Here is a 16,473-nt window from a genome sequence, read left to right as displayed (position 1 = left end):
AAGATATCATCTATAAAGATATCATAATTGAACAGAAAAAGACATTCAATTCACCATATTTTACTACATGCAGTGAAAACATCATTATAAAGTTTGTTGCTGAGATTTTAATTCCTTCCATATGATCCAACGCGGCATAGAAGCTTCTATTTACAATTTTCACACATACAATTTAAAATTAATAAAATCACATTCAGCATACATTTGATGTGAGTCGAAAAGCATACCTTTTAATTGAACAAAGCTCTGACAAAAGAAAGTCTGAATCCTCATCATCCTTAATCCCTAAAATCTTCTCGTTGTTGTTTGAGTCGGCACGCAAAACCTGAAAAAATAGTCAAGAAAATAATACCATTTCAAATGATCTCTGCGACATTTTGACAAACACATAGTATGCAAGGAACATTAACACTTGAATTCAGGGAATCGAACATATATCCAAGCCAGAGCTATATAACACCTTATCGCTATCATTTGCAGAGGCTAGGTTTCATTAGATGAAGCCCCAATCAGCGCCGAGGAAGATAGAGGTGAGATTGCATTTTTGGTTTAGGGTTTTAGGGCTCTAACGGTTTGAGTTCTCTTTTTCTTTTTCTTTTTCTTTTTCTTTTTTGTGATGTCCTTTTTATTTTATTGACTCATTGATTATATCCAATTTCTCTGGGAATTGATTATATAAGTTCAAGTCATGGATTTAAAAGCCGACGAATTTCTAGGAATTTTGCCGGGAATGTCCTTTCCAGTGAGTCAGCGGCGGGCGACATGCGTATGTGTCATTTCGTCGTTTTTTGGCGTTGGAAATTTGGCGAAACGACATGCCATTTCCATGACAAAGGACCGACACATTTCACTGAAGTTGGAGCATAAAAGTTGCCCAAAATCCACGATTGTCGACGAATATCAGGACAAAAGGAAAAAAAACGACTTTTGGCAAGGGAGATTTAACGAAGAAGAAGGAGAACTCATCGGCGAATTTCCAAGAGAATCAGAGAATATCCAAGTTTTCATCTCATCTCAGTTCAAATTCAACAATTATTCGGCGAAATTCGTCTCATCTGTTTGAAGTAATTTTCGTTTCTTTTTTAAACCCTAATTTCCGAAATTTAGATCTTGATTTTACTTAGTAATTTGATTTTTTTTTTCATATAATCGTCTTCATGAATGTTTTTTGGAGACATTCCGGCGAACCACTATTTTTCCGGCGAACCACCATTTTTTCTAGCGAACCTCCATTTTTTCCGGCGACAAAAAAACAGATTTTTCAACTTTTTATTTATGTTATTTAAGTAAGGTTATGTCTTTAAATTTTAAATTACATATTCTTTTGTTTTGAATTAGTGTTCATATATGTTGTGATAAATTGATGTAGTTTGATTTTGATTTGAAATTTTAGTTGTTAGGCTTTGAATTGGAAATTTAAATAGTTAGACGTAGAATTGAAAATTTGAGATTAAGTTATCATGTATAGAAATAAAATTGGTATACTAAGAATTGAATTTGTTACATTTTGAATTGAAGTAAAATTAGTTTGAATATAATTTATTGACATGTTGAAGAAAAGTTGTTGATATATTGAAATGAACTTAGTTAGAGTAGGATTTGAAATTGTTACATTTTGAATTGAAATGAAATTAGTTCGAGTAGGATTTGAAATTGTTACATTTTGAATTGAAATGAAATTAGTTTGAATAGAATTTATTGACATGTTTAAAGAAATTTGTTGACATATTGAAATGAAAGTAGTTTGAATAGAATTTATTTACATGTTGAAGAAAATTTGTTGATATATTGAAATGAAATTAGTTAGAGTAGGATTTGAAATTGTTACATTTTGAATTGAAATAAAATTAGTTTGAGTATAATTTATTGACATGTTTAAAGAAATGCGTTGACATATTGAAATGCAAGTAGTTTGAAACTTGAATAGAATTTATTGACATGTTGAAAGAATTTTGTGGACATATTGAAATGAAAGTAGTTTGATTAGAATTTTTTGACAAGTTGAAAATGTATTGAAATTTTGAATTCAATGTGCAGGTATATCGAAGATGAGCGAGGAAGGAGTTCGTAAGCATTGCACCACAGCTGCAACAAACCCGGATCACTTTACGTGCAATTATTGTGGGCACGTTACAGGGGGGATCACACGGATGAAGTTACACTTAAGTGGAAACGATCCGAAGACAAATGTGAAGAAATGTCCGAGTTGTCTTACAGAAGTAGGCAAGGAGATGTTAGCATTACAAGCGTAGACTCTCCAAAAGAAGAAAATCAAGGCCATCCTCGATGAAACCGTAGACGAGCACTTGGTCGGACGCTTCGGTCCGACTCACGTAGAGCTTGACCCCGGCCAACAATATGAATATGATATGATGCAAGCTCTTAAAAGAAGCCATCAAGAGACACGGCCGGATGCTTGGATATCTGGCCCTGTTGAGGGTTCCGGGATTGCACCACCACCTCCTCATTTTCAACCAGATAGTGGATGACAACCAACTATTCCGGAAATCAAAAATCCAAAATTGAAGCAATGACTAGGACGAGCCTTTAGCAGCTACGTCATCCACGAGAACATACCAGCGAACAAAGTGAAGTCGCTGCACTTTCGACACGTGGTCAATGAAGCCATGACAGTTGGTAAGACTCGTGTATTTGAAGTAGGGTTTTAATTTGACAAGTATTGTCGTGTCCAACTGTACTTGCATTTTCAAACTTCACAGGTCCAGGTATCTCGCTTCCGACTCCGTATAAGATTTATAACACGCACTTGAGAGACGAGGTTGCGTCCGTCACGAAGTACATCGACTAACAACGAGAAGTGTGGAAGGAATATGGATGCACCATAATGTCGGATGGATGGACGGTGACGCGTTTGAGCATAATAAATGTTATGGTGTATTCAGCTTAAGTCTGTTGATGCGTCAGATGAGATCAAGAACTATTTGTACATCTATAAGATTCTGTCGATTTAATGAAAAAGAAGTTGGAAAGCATCCCAAACAAGCAATGGGTGGTTGACATTGCGGTTGAGAGATGGACGAGACAACTTGACCATCCGTTACACCAGGCAGGTATTAGTCATTTCATTTATTCTTTGCGAATGTCTTTGTATAATTTTAAATTTATGTCTGTGATTATTTTACTCGTAGCTCACTACCTAAATCCAAAATTTCAATATAATATGGAGATCGTCATGGAACCCGAGCATCTTACGGTGGTTACAGAAATGTTTGAGTGGCTATTCTCGAACGATAACTGCGACAACATCAGGAACGAACTTCTTACATTCCGCGAGGTGAAAAGCATGTTCGATAGTAAATCCGTAGTAGCAGGAAAGACGAAGATGGCTTCCGGTAAGAGCTATTTCTTTGAACCAAATTTGTAATCTTTTCTAGTTTCATATTTACAGAGTTTCTTCATTTTCTTAGGAGAATGGTGGACCATGTTTGGAATCAAAACCCCCACGTTGAGAAAGTTGGCGATGAGAATCATTTCTCAGACCGCATCATCATCGGCGTGCGAGCGAAATTAGAGCACGTTTGCACTTATCGACACTAAGCAACGAAACCGACTGGCGTATAAGAGACGGAGGAACTCGGGTCTTTCGTAGCTACAACATGAAGCTGCAATTACGAGATATCAAAAGCAACATCGTCGACAGGTAGGATCCGTTGGATATGATCCAAAGATCAATGGAGGTAATGGGCGACAACGTCGACGATGATGAAATCCTACAATGGATCCGCCCAGTCCACCTCGACGATAAAGACCGGAACCCCGACCCGGTGACGATGCGGACACCGTATTTAGCGAAGATGTCAGTCATAATTCGCATGGATCATTAGACGATGGATGTGGTCCGAACGACGGTGACGATGATGGAGGCGGTGGTGACTTCGGTGGTTATCTTGCTAGTCAAGATTTTGGTGGTAGTAGTGGTAGTGGTCAACCTTACAATCCGTGGACTATGGAGCAAGGTTATCAAGCAACGCAAGATTCAGATCATGGGTCACGACGTCAAAGATCTGACAAGTTAGTGTATTAGCATATATTCATGTCGCAATTTTAAAACAATGTACGTATGCTGAATATGGAAAGTTATATATTATATGTTTAACTGACCTGGAGACTGCTTTGACTTTGAGACCGGATCGTATTACGGTGGTGGAACACCAAGAGTACCCGCGCATTACATGTCTTCTGGTAGCAATTACGGCGGTGACTTCCAACAAGGATATGGAGCGTACATGTCCTCTGGTAGTGAATACGGCATCGATCACTTGATGTCTCAGTTCGACACAATGTCATTCACTACGTCAAACACACAGCGTGACGGTTCCTATATTTATCCTTATAACCGCTATCCTAATCCAATAGGAGTGCCACAGCCATAGGTGAATTCGCAAGGAAGTGGACATTTACGTTCGGTGTACGTGTAGATCGGTTCAGTGACGAGCACATTATAGCATGTGCACCAGGATGTCCACTAATAAATGAAGTTGTGGGGTACGATCAAGCCGACTACGACAGACATATTCAAAACTTCCGACAATCGTACAAGGGGAATTTCACTTGGTCTCAATCTGGCGAGTTTCAAGAAAACCAACTGAGTTTAATCCAACCGGGACGTTCATCGAGGTTCTATTGATACATTTAATTTTCCATTGTAACTACATGTTTGTAAAACATATTTATTTCATGAACAATTTGATTGTAAGTCGTTCAATATGGAACATTTATGCTAGATAGGTATGATTTGAAGTGTTTTTAAATTTGAACTACATTTACAAATATATATATATATATATATATATATTCTTTTGTTTCGCCATATTATTTGCGTTCGGTTTTCCGTCGGAACGCCCCGATTGGATAAAACTCGGTTGGTTTTCTTGAAGCTCGCAATATTGAGATCAAGTGAAATTCCCCTTGTACGATCGTCGAAAGTTTTGAACACGCCTGCCGTAGTCAGCTTGTTCGTACCCTACAGCTTCACTTATTAGTGGACATCTTGGTGCACAGGCTAAAATGTGCTTGGCACCGAACCGATCTACGCGTACACCGAATGTACGACGTCGACTTCCTTACGGATTCACATGTGGTTGTGGCACTCCTATCGGATTAGGGTAACGGTAAGAAGGACAAGTATACGAACCGTCACTCTGTGTGTCTGCCGTAGTGAATGACATTGTGTCAAACTGAGACATCAAGTAGTTGACGCCGTATTCACTACCAGAGGACATATACGCTCCATATCCTTGTTGAAAGTCACCGCCGTAATCATTACCAGAAGACATGTAATGCGCGGACGCTCTCTGTGTTCCACCACCGTAATACGATCCGGTCTCAAAGTCAAAGTAGTCTCCGGGTCTATTAAACATATAATATATTACTTTCCATAATCAGCCTACGTACATTGTTTTAAAATTGCGACATGAATAAATGCGAATACACCAGCCTGTCAGATCTTTGATCTTGTGACCCGTGATCCGAATCTTGCATGGCTTGCTAACCTTGCTCCATAGTCGACTGTTCATAAGGTTGGTCACCACCACTACCAATGCCAACATCTTGACTAGCAGGATACCCGCCAAAGTCACCACCGCCTCCATCATCGTCACCGTCGTTAGGACAGCGTCCATTGTCTGATGATCCATGCGAACTTTGATCGACATCCTCGCTCAATACGGTGTCCATATCAACACCTTCCGGTCTTCATCGTTGAGGTGAACTTGTCAGATCCATTGTAGGAGTTCATCATCGTTGGCGTTGTCGCCCATTACCTCAATTGATCTTTGGATCATATCCAAAGGATCCTTCCTGTCAGCGACGTTGCTTTCGATATCTCGTAATTGCGGCTTCATGTTGTAGCTACAAAAAACGAGTTCCTCTAGTCTCTTATATGCCCGTCGATTTTGTTGCATAGTGTAGACAAGTGCAAATGCACTCTAATTTCGCTCGCACGCTGATGATGATGCGGTCTGAGACATGATTCTCATCGCCAACTTTCTCAACGTGGGAGTTTTGATTCCAAACATGGCCCACCATTCTCCTAAGAAAATGAATAAATTTCGTAAATATGAAACTAGGACAGATTACAAATTCGGTTCAAAGAAATAGTTCTTACCGGAAGCCATCTTTGTCTTTCCCGCTACTGCGGATTTACTACCGAACATGACTTTCGCGTCGCGGAATGCCAGAAGTTCGTTCCGATGTTGTCGCAGTTATCGTTCGGGAATAGCCGCTCAAACATTTCTGTAACCGCCGTAAGATGCTCGGGTTCCATGATGATCTCCGGATTATATTGAAATTTTGGATTTAGGTAGTGAGCTACAAGTAAAATAATCACATACATGAATTACAAATTATACAAATTCAACTCAAACTAATTTCATTTCAATATGTCAACAAAATTTCTTCAACATGTCAATAAATTCTATTCAATCTAATTTCATTTCAATTCAAAATGTAACAATTTTAATTCCTACTCTACCAATTTCATTTCAATTCAAAATGTAACAATTTCAATTCCTACTCTACCAATTTCATTTCTAGCATACATGATAAATTAATTTCAATTCAAAGTCTTCTCAAACTAATTTCATTTCAATATATCAACAAATTTCATTCAACATGTCAATAAATTCTATTCAAAGTAATTTCATTTCAATTCAAAATGTAGAAATTTTAATACCTACTCTACTAATTTCATTTCTAGCATACATGATATATTAATTCAATTCAAAGTCTACTCAAACTAATTTCATTTCAATATATAAACAAATTTCCTTCAACATGTCAATAAATTCTATTCAAACTAATTTCATTTCAATTCAAAATGTAACAATTTCAATTCCTACTCTACCAATTTCATTTCTAGCATACATGATAAATTAATTTAAATTCAAAGTCTAACAATTTCAATTTCAATTAAAAATCAAACACCATCAATTCAATTCAATATATACCGATTCCAATTCAAAACATAAGTATATGTAATTTAAAATAGTTGAAAATCTGATTTTTGAGTCGCCGAAAAAATGGTGGTTCACCGGAAGTTGTCCAAAAAATCTGAAAAAAAATATATGATAGATCGTCAAATTATAAACAACATTAATGAAGGCGGTCATATGAAAAAAAAATCAACTTAAACATCAAAATGACGAAAATAAAAATATGGGTTTAAGGGTATAAAAACTAACTGTCCTTGTCCGAAAGTCGCCGATTGACGAAGAAACTCGAAGAAAATCGCCGCCCCTTGCTGGTCTTCAACAGTCCCGTGACTCCTTCACTTTCGCCGAAACAAGAGTTTTGTTTACTCTTTATAGTGAGCGAAAATGACCGTCGTTCGATGATGGAAACGACATGTCGATGTCGCCGATTTTTGAACGAAAAAACGACGCGAAACAACAATCTTCTTTTCTTTGGCCATCAGGTGACCGAAAATGACTTTTCCGACAATTTTCCCGGATTTTCGCCGGCGTTTGGAACTCTGATTTTCCCTTATATCTGTTGTAAAGTACACCGCCATTTGAGCAAATAAATATTATTGAGCTTAATCCATGGCAGTCCTACTTTAATTTAATAAATCACTTCGCATTTTTAATCAAATCTATCTTTGATGAGTGTGACCAAAATGCAAACTAGAACAAGAATGTAATGGGAAACATATCTCAAGAAGTCGCAGCAATCCTTATATACTATCAACAGTGTTGTCTCGCAAGTGCAATTTTTTTTCAAAATCAAAGACGGTTCAAGTGAAAGTAGAGCACTATGATTATAAGCTGAATTTTTTTATTAAAAAAAATTATAAGCTGAATTTAACGTATTATAACACAAACAGAATACCAACTACTTGATCCACGCTTCCATATCAGAAACGGCTAGATTAAATCAAAGACCTGAGCGAGAGAAAAAAAAATGTCTTTTTATAACTGTATTAAGATTAATTAAAAAAAAACAAGATAATCAATTAGAAACTTAACCTACAAATTTTTCATGGAAAATCTCAGATCTATGTTCAACTAAAGATAAGCATCAATCAATTAGAAAACTAGAGAATCAAAGAAGTCTCACCTTTTATTCTGATTTAAATTCCCTGTGAACATGATGATTTATGAGTTTGGACTTGGAGTATTGGTATTTTCGGCTAGAATATCTAAACACACGTAAAGAAGCACAAAACTTTTTTTTTTTTCTGAATCGTAAGCACAAAACTTTTTGTTTCTATGAAAACATGACACGCATTGCAATGTATATGCGCTGTGTCTAAAACAAGCCTTGTCATTACAACCAATCAAGATACGTGTCATTGTGTTAGAGAAACGTCCACGTTGGCACAAGCAGATCAACCACCTCAGCACGTTAGTGGATTCAGTTAAACCAGCTGGAGTTGGTTTATGTTGGCATTGATCTAGGGTTAAGAAAAAGTTTAACGCTTCGAGCAAGCGGCGGAATTTAAAATTTTTCTTTAAAACAAGTAAAACGATTTTACTAGACAAAAAGAAAATACATATAATTTAAAACATTAATGAGCATTATATATTTACTAACCTTTGAGAAACTTGAACGTTGAGGAGCTTTCGGAAGGTTGAAACGTTCGTCCCATTCGCAGCACGTCTCTCTTCTTTCCTCGGGAACTCGAGCAACCACGAAAGTTTCTATCACAAGAATCACTCGAGAAAGAAAAGAATTAGTGTATGGGCACTTTTAAACACGACGACTCGAGAACAAGTCTCAAAGTTGAAGAGCTAAAAACACTAGGTCAAATGTGGACCTAGGTGCCAAAACAAAAACGAAAGAAAACTAGAGAGAGGAAGAGAGAGGGGTGGCCAAGTCTAGAGAGAGAAGCTCTCAATCTCTCAAACTTTTGAATGAATAAAATGAAGGGAATGATGGTCCTATTTATAGGAAAAGGGTCGGCCTTGGAAAGAAGTAGCTTCCTCTTACTTTCCAAGCCTTCATGAGCAATCATTTATTGCTCATTCCTTCCTCATTCACACGGCCAAGAGGGGCTTCTAGAAGCCTTGGATTTGTTTCCTCTTTTGTTCTGCTTCTCCCTTGACCCATTTGGCCGAAATCCCTTATGCATCTAGATGCAAATTTGTTTCCTCTTTTTCTTTTGGCAAGTATCTTCATACATTAATGCACACAAATTTCTCTCTTTCCTTTCTTTGGGTTGGGCGGCCAAGACTCCTAGAAGGAGCTTCTAGAAGTTTCTTCATTTGTTCATGACAACATAAGAAAAGCCCATTAAGAATTTTCAAGTAAAATTCTATGAAATGAAATTAATCCACAAGGCCCAATGAACTCATCATGGCCGAGTAATTTAAGTCATCATATGACCATGTCAAAAAATTTATTGACATTCATTTCATCCTATGTCTAAAAAGACAAAAATACCCTTTTGACAATTTTCGTAAAACTTGTCTCGTTCTTGTTTTGACTTAGCTTCTAGTTTAACTATTCCTACTCAATATGATTTGTGACAGTGACCTCATGGATCCAAATGAACAAAGCCTGAGCTAAAATACTTGGACTCAAAATTTCACAAACTTTTTTCAAGTTTAACTTAATGTCAACTGACTCCACTAAAGAGTTGACACTGAGAATCTCTCGGTTCAAATGAATTTATTTTATACTCAAGAATTCAACTTAATTGTGATGAGTGGATCCACTTAATATTATCTATGTTTACCCTTCATGATTATCATCAGCTAGTCGGGATTTACAAAATTACCATTATACCCTTCTAGCTGTTATTTCTTCAACTCCTTCGTCGCTTGTGAATAAGTTAGAAACAATGTATTGATGAGGAGCTAAAAAGTCACATTGTTTCAACCAAAAGAGTCATGACTCAATTTGGACACTGGCCAGTTCATTTATTCACATTCCAAGGAACAAAGCATGAGGTGATATACATTGCATTTCAGCAATCTTGTACATAAATTCCATATCTATGAGATCTTTACAAAGTTACTCATGACATCTTCATAGCTTAGTACTTCATCAATAAATCATGTTCGGAATCACATAGTGAGTCCGAACTCTGACTTTCTCAAATGAGAATATGTAAGCTATGAAATGACATGTCTCATTTCAGTATTAAGGTAAGCATCATGCAATTTATACGTAGTGACCTCGAGACATAAGAGGTTAAATGGTTTGTTCTTATTTTGTCTCTAGAAGTGCACTGGTCAATTCAGTACCTTCGGAAGATACCTAGAAGAACTATAGAGTCTCCAACTCTCAATGTCCCATAACCAGACATCATAGATTCTCCTAACCACTAGTAGAAAAAACGGATTTAATGGCGTTCAAAATGCGCTATTATAAAGAATTAATGTCACTTTTTGAACGCCATCAAAACAGGCGACATTAAAGATATATAATGGCGTGTAAACCAAAAAGCGATATTAAATGTGTCGACGTGTCATATCCGCGTGGCGGAGTACTGGGAAGGGTTTTAATGGCGTTTTTCTTTCGAACGCCATTAAAAAAAGAGTTTCAATAGCGTTTTGCTTGCGAACGCCATTTTAAAAAAATGGTTTTAATGGCGTTTATCTTTCGAACGCCATTAAAAATTACACAACGCGCGAAGTTCAAACTTTGGCGCTGTAAAGTTGGCGCTTTATTTAACCTATTATGGCGATAATTAATTGACCGCCATTATTTGTGGCTTTTTTTTTTACCCAAAAAGTTTCTTAATTATTGCTCTAAAAATAGATATTAATAATATTAGTAGCCTGCAATTCTGCACTAATACATACATCAATAAAAATATAATCTTAACACAAAAAAACATCTAAGAAAAACAATAAGTGATACCATTCTTTTTATATAAAAAAAATATGCATAATACCATAACTTCTTCTAATTTCCGAAGCTAGAAAAAGATTTCTAACTATGATTCACAGGTTCATCAAAAATAAAAATAAAAAACAATTAACATCCACCATATTCATAAGTTCAAACTATATCTAACGTCTTCACCAAGTTCATAAGTTCCAAGCATGTTTTACATATCCGTCTTTATTGTCTTTCTTAGAAATGTCATCTAAAACAAATTGATACCATTCGTCACGAAACTCGTCGATGTCCACTTGATTGTATGTGTCTTGATCGCGCCACTAAAACAAGTTTATAAAGTAATATGTTAGAAATTAAAATTTAAGCTATATAAATATCTAGTTTATATAATACTTATAATTTTGATGCAATTTTGGAAACTCGAGAATTTAATGATGTCTCTCATCATCATAAGGACGAAATATCCACACTCGACGGTCGATGGTTGTTTCGGTACCTAACAAAATTTAGAATTGTAATTCCACACATTTTTTAATATATGAAATTAAAGTTATATAACTCGTACCTTAACTATCTTCCACGTGTATTTCAAATCCGCCCTACACACGACATGATATAATATATTATAATTATACATTACCTATATATAAAAGTTCTTTAACTAATATACTTACAAGTAAAAGATTGTCACTATATCATCCGACACTTTTTTGTTATTCAACGGATCTAAATAGTAAGCCGTATTTTTTGACCCACCTACACCTCTCACGCGTCCACTATACTCTGTCTTCGATAGAGCCGTAGTCAGAATATCAGTGCTTCCGATTGCTTTGAATCTACCTTCTTTTTCCGCATCCTGGAGAATATCCTACACAAACCACATTAAAAAAAGACATACATTTCAAAATAAGTAAACAGTCAGTCCTTATAGCCTATAGATCAATTTCCAAAAAGACATACTTACGATTTTTCTTTGAATAATATCAATTTCATTTTCCAACTTTCCTTTCTTGTTTTTGCGGGCTTCAACCCAAACCGTAGCACGATCTGGTTCCTTGCCACCCAATTTCTCCCGCTATGTATTAAAAGAATAAGACTTGTAATCAATAAAAACACACAAAATAAAGGGCAATCATTAGTCAATAATAACTTACCAAATCTTCTCTGATGTCAGAATATGGTCTCCGAGCACTGTGATGATATGCAGTTTGTTGGCTTTGGTTGCGTTGGTTCTTCTTTCTTATTGCCTCAAATTCGGGAGTCATTCGACTTTGCACAAAACGGGTCCAAATGTCTTCAGGTACACCATAATCGGCTTTTACTTTGTCTCCGAGCAGTTTGATATTTTCAGGACTGCCATCCTTTTTCAGAATCGTGTACAGTTTTCCCGTCAAGCCGGTCTTGAAAGATCTCCATAGCTTACCGACTTTCTGCATCGCGTACTCTCGATGTTTATCTTCAACGATAAATGTTAACTGAGAAAGTTCCATAACAAAAAATATGTCAACAGAATAGTCATTATTTTGTTTCTTCTAACCTGTGTAATAGTCTAGATGTCAACAGATAATAAATTAGCCTATAAAATTAATAATAATGGTTCAATATGTAAGTGTTGATGACTGGTGATCGATCAAGTGAGGGGTTTAATGCAAGTTTGTTTAATGTCATTAATGTAGTTATTATTTTGATTCCTCTAACCTGTATAATAATGGTTCAATATGTAATGTCATTAATGTAGAATACCTGAGCTTCTTGCCAGATTTTTTCTCTTATAGATTCATCAACTTCATGCCAATCTTCAAAGTCGATAATTGACACCTTCATTCTCGCCATATAGCCCAAAAACGTGCGAAACTTCTTTCTGTTAGTCCTTATAGGTTCTCCGTAAGAATCGAAATCCACTTTAAGTTTAATGCCTTAATTCCGAATTTTTATAATGTCTGCGATCCTCGTGGGTCCTCTTGTCCTTTTCTTCTCCTTTTGTGCTGGCTTTGACATTTTGAATCTGGAAAAATTAATCAAGTCACCATTAAAGCATATAAAAATTATTTTTTTTAAGAAAAACTGAACATGTCAAAATTATAGAACTTCATCACAGTTTTATTAAAAAAAAGACTACTGATAATAAAAATTAAAAATAATTAAACAAAGTAAAATTACCACAATTTATCAAACCCAAATTCCCTCCCCGTTTTTACGAATATATAACAAGTCACTATCATCTTGTGCAACATTATCACCACTGGCATGTAATCCTTTCATAGGAGTCAAGCATTCGAATAAGACGTCACTATCATGAATATTATCCTGAATTTCGTTGGCGTAATCTTTACTTTGCGTAGCGAATACGTGTGACCATCTTTCATCGCTTTGACTCGCAACATAGAAAACTTGTTTCACATGTGTTGCCATAACAAACGAATCTCGCTTGTAACCTAGCCTCTTCAAGTTTACGAGTGTAGATCCATGTGAATTGTGTTTGACTCCTCCGTTTGTTTCAACCCAATCACAAAGAAATATTGGTGTGCGAAAAGACACATAGTCGACTTCCCATATTTCTTTAATTACTCCATAATATATCAACTCAGAATTAACGGGATTTTTATCCTTAGCACTTGCATAGTGCATACTCTCTGCTAGCAAGCTGACTACTTCTGGGTGACCCTCTCGTTATCCCGCTCCATAGTGCTAAATTGTACACCATTTATGATATAACCAAAATGTTTGATGACTTGTGTACTTGGTATTCTTGATAAACTGCGTGGCGTGTCATGAACATCGGTTTCACCCCTAATCCGCATTTCAAACCAGTGAGGAAATTTCCGAACATGATCATCTTGTACTTGTCTTATCAATTTTTTATTCGATTTCTCTTGCAAAAGTTTCATATGTTCTCTGCATAATCCAATAAACTATGGTTAAATACAAAACATGGGAAAGCTAGGAAACCAATACATTTTTTACTAACTTACTCAATGTAAGGCTGAACCAAAGTGGAGTTCGCTAGTATAGTTTGATGTGCTATGATAAGACTCTCATATGGAGATGAATGAACTATCCCAGCACCTAAGACTTCACTCACATTTAGATCTTCAACGTTGTTTCGGAGTCCGATAGCTTCAAGATCATGCAAGTATTCAGAACAAAATTCAAGAGATTCTTCAGCCACGTAACCTTCAACGATACATCCTTCTGGTCGATTTCGGTTTCTAACATATCCCTTCAAGACCTTCATATATCTTTCAAAAGGATACATCCAACGAAGATAAACAGGTCCACACAGTTTCAATTCTCTCACCAAATGCACTGTAAGATGGAGCATCACGTCGAAGAACGATGGCGGAAAATATTGCTCCAATTTACATAATATGACCTGAATGTCGTTTTGGAGCAAATCTAGTATCGAAGTATCAACCACTTTGGAGCAAAGAATGTTGAAGAATGCACATAGCCTAATGAGAGCATCTCTCAATCCGTCCGGTAAGATTGACTCAATCGCCACTGGTAAAAGATGTTGCATCAAGACATGACAATCATGCGACTTAAGCCCAAACAGTTTTAACTCGTCCATAGAAACATAACTACGGATATTTGCGGCGTAGCCTTCGGGGACCTTAATATCGAACAAAGTTTGACAAAACTTTTGTTTTTCAATCTTTGTTAAAGTGAAAGAAGATGGTGGTAGGTACAATCGATCCCCTCTCTTCTCTGGAGCTAATTTTTCTCGAATTCCAAGTCGTACCATGTCAAGCCGCGACGATACACCATCTTTAGTTTTTCCCGGGACGTTCAGAAGTGTACCAACAATTCTTTCACAAACATTTTTCTCAATGTGCATCACATCGAGATTGTGACGCACGAATAAATGTTTCCAATACTCCAATTCAAAAAAGATTGATTTCTTTTTCCAGCAATTTTTGTCGTACACCACCGACTTGGGCTTGCTCTCCGTTGATTTCTTGCCACCGTATTTCTTCTTCACAATCTTTCCAAAAGGCTTAAAACACATACGTGAGACTTTCTCAAGTATCTCAATCCCCGTTAATGGTCTTTTCGGTACACCAAACTCCTGTTTGCCATTGAACGCCTTCTTACATCTCCGGTATGGGTGATTGAATGGTAGAAATCGCCGATGACCCATATAGACAACTTTTTTCCCGTGTTTCAAAAACTCGGTACCTTCTTTATCTTCTTCACATATCGGACATGCGTAATAGCCTTTCACAGAAGCGCCAGATAAATTACCATACGCTGGAAAATCATTTATCGTCCACATGAGAACAGCTCTAAGAGTGAATTCTTCTCTGGAGTATGCATCAAAAGCTTGGACACCAGTTTCCCACAACTCTTTAAGCTCGTCGATCAATGGAGCCAAATAAACATCAATGTCATTGCCTGGTTGTTTCGGACCCGAAATGAGCAGCGACAATAACATGAATTTGCGTTTCATGCATAACCAAGGAGGAAGATTGTAAATAACTAGAAGTACTGGCCAACAACTATGTCTGCTGCTCTGAACGCTGTGTGGGTTGATGCCATCTACCGAAAGTGCAAGGCGTAGGTTCCTCGCCTCTTTACCAAATATCGGCCACATCGAATCGATATGTTTCCATGATGGAGAATCTGCCGGATGACGTAGCTTTCCATCGTCGATCCTTTGATTTGCATGCCAGGTTAAATCTTTAGCATGTGCAGAATTTCAGAACAAACGACGAAAACGAGGAATGATAGGAATGTGCCACAATACTTTTGCAGGGATCTTGGATGACTTCTCTTGATCGTTGGTGGTTTTCTTCCATCTGGATTCTGTACACACGAGACATTGTTCCAGAGAATCATATTCTTTACGGTAAAGAATGCAGTCGTTCCGACAAGCATGAATTTTAGTGTAACCCAAACCAATAGTTGCTAGAATTTTCTTAGCAGCATACATGCTTGATGGCAACTGATTGTTTTCAGGCAAGACGTCTTTCAACAATCTAAGCAGTTCTGTAAACATGACATCACTTGAACCATGCTTAGCTTTTAGATTGAATAATCTTACCAAGATCGACAACTTTGTATATTTGGCACAACCCGGATATAGAGGATTTTCCGCATCACTTAGTAGAGACTGAAGTCCTTCGGGATTATCAACTAGCTCATCTTGCAGATCATCAACCATTTCAGCTATAGGTGGAGCATCAACATCTACATCATTCTCTTCAGCCACCACGTTACCCTTTCCCTTGGTGAAATAACTTTCACCATGATGGGACCAGTGAATATAGCTCTTATCAATCCCGTTGAGATCAAGTGATATCTCAAAGTACAAATATTCACCTTTGGACCATAGTTTCCACATTTAACACATGGACAATGAATTTCATTCACGTTCTCGCAAACAGTTTGACAATGGGTTAAAAAACCTTCTACGCCATTCACATATTGAATTGAAGTTCTAGGAGAGAAAATCCAAGACTTATCCATAATAAAACTATATAAAAAAAACAAATTAAAACGATTTAATAATAAACTATGTCATATAGGAACCAAAATTTTCGATGAAATTCACGAAAATATAGACATATGCTAACTTAAAAAATTGCAGATAGCATAACAAGTGCTACAAAACGTCAAAGATTAAAGTATCGCCATTGGAAAAAAAAAACTTTTTTTTTCAAC

At 36.7% G+C, this 16,473-nt stretch overlaps 2 protein-coding genes and 1 long non-coding RNA gene across 3 annotated transcripts; all 3 read right to left on the bottom strand.

Moving 5' to 3' along the window:
• Positions 1–7,003: 7,003 nt before the first annotated feature.
• LOC149395137 (uncharacterized) lies at positions 7,004–8,139 on the bottom strand. The gene is made up of 3 exons (XR_016296898.1): positions 8,077–8,139; positions 7,203–7,509; positions 7,004–7,071 (listed from the first exon to the last, which is right to left on the bottom strand). It is a non-coding gene; the product is annotated as an uncharacterized LOC149395137 (long non-coding RNA).
• A 3,340-nt stretch (positions 8,140–11,479) lies between these two features.
• LOC149395136 (uncharacterized) lies at positions 11,480–12,642 on the bottom strand. Its single transcript, XM_089614231.1, has 4 exons — positions 12,553–12,642; positions 11,964–12,284; positions 11,774–11,884; positions 11,480–11,677 (listed from the first exon to the last, which is right to left on the bottom strand). Exons 1-4 carry the CDS (start codon positions 12,640–12,642, stop codon positions 11,480–11,482), a joined length of 720 nt encoding a protein of 239 aa, XP_089470357.1.
• An 815-nt stretch (positions 12,643–13,457) lies between these two features.
• LOC149395135 (uncharacterized) lies at positions 13,458–15,825 on the bottom strand. Its single transcript, XM_089614230.1, has 2 exons — positions 13,782–15,825; positions 13,458–13,704 (listed from the first exon to the last, which is right to left on the bottom strand). The coding sequence occupies exons 1-2, from the start codon at positions 15,401–15,403 to the stop codon at positions 13,458–13,460; spliced, it is 1,869 nt and encodes a 622-aa protein (XP_089470356.1). The 5' UTR covers positions 15,404–15,825.
• Between the last annotated feature and the right edge of the window lie 648 nt (positions 15,826–16,473).

The sequence above is a fragment of the Urtica dioica genome, chromosome 5 (genome assembly GCF_054948205.1).
Source record: "Urtica dioica subsp. dioica isolate 48M chromosome 5, U.dioica_male_clone48M_v1_H2, whole genome shotgun sequence".
Lineage (NCBI taxonomy): Eukaryota > Viridiplantae > Streptophyta > Magnoliopsida > Rosales > Urticaceae > Urtica > Urtica dioica.
Note: the sequence above shows the minus strand (reverse complement) of the source record. Positions and strands in the feature narration are given on the sequence as shown.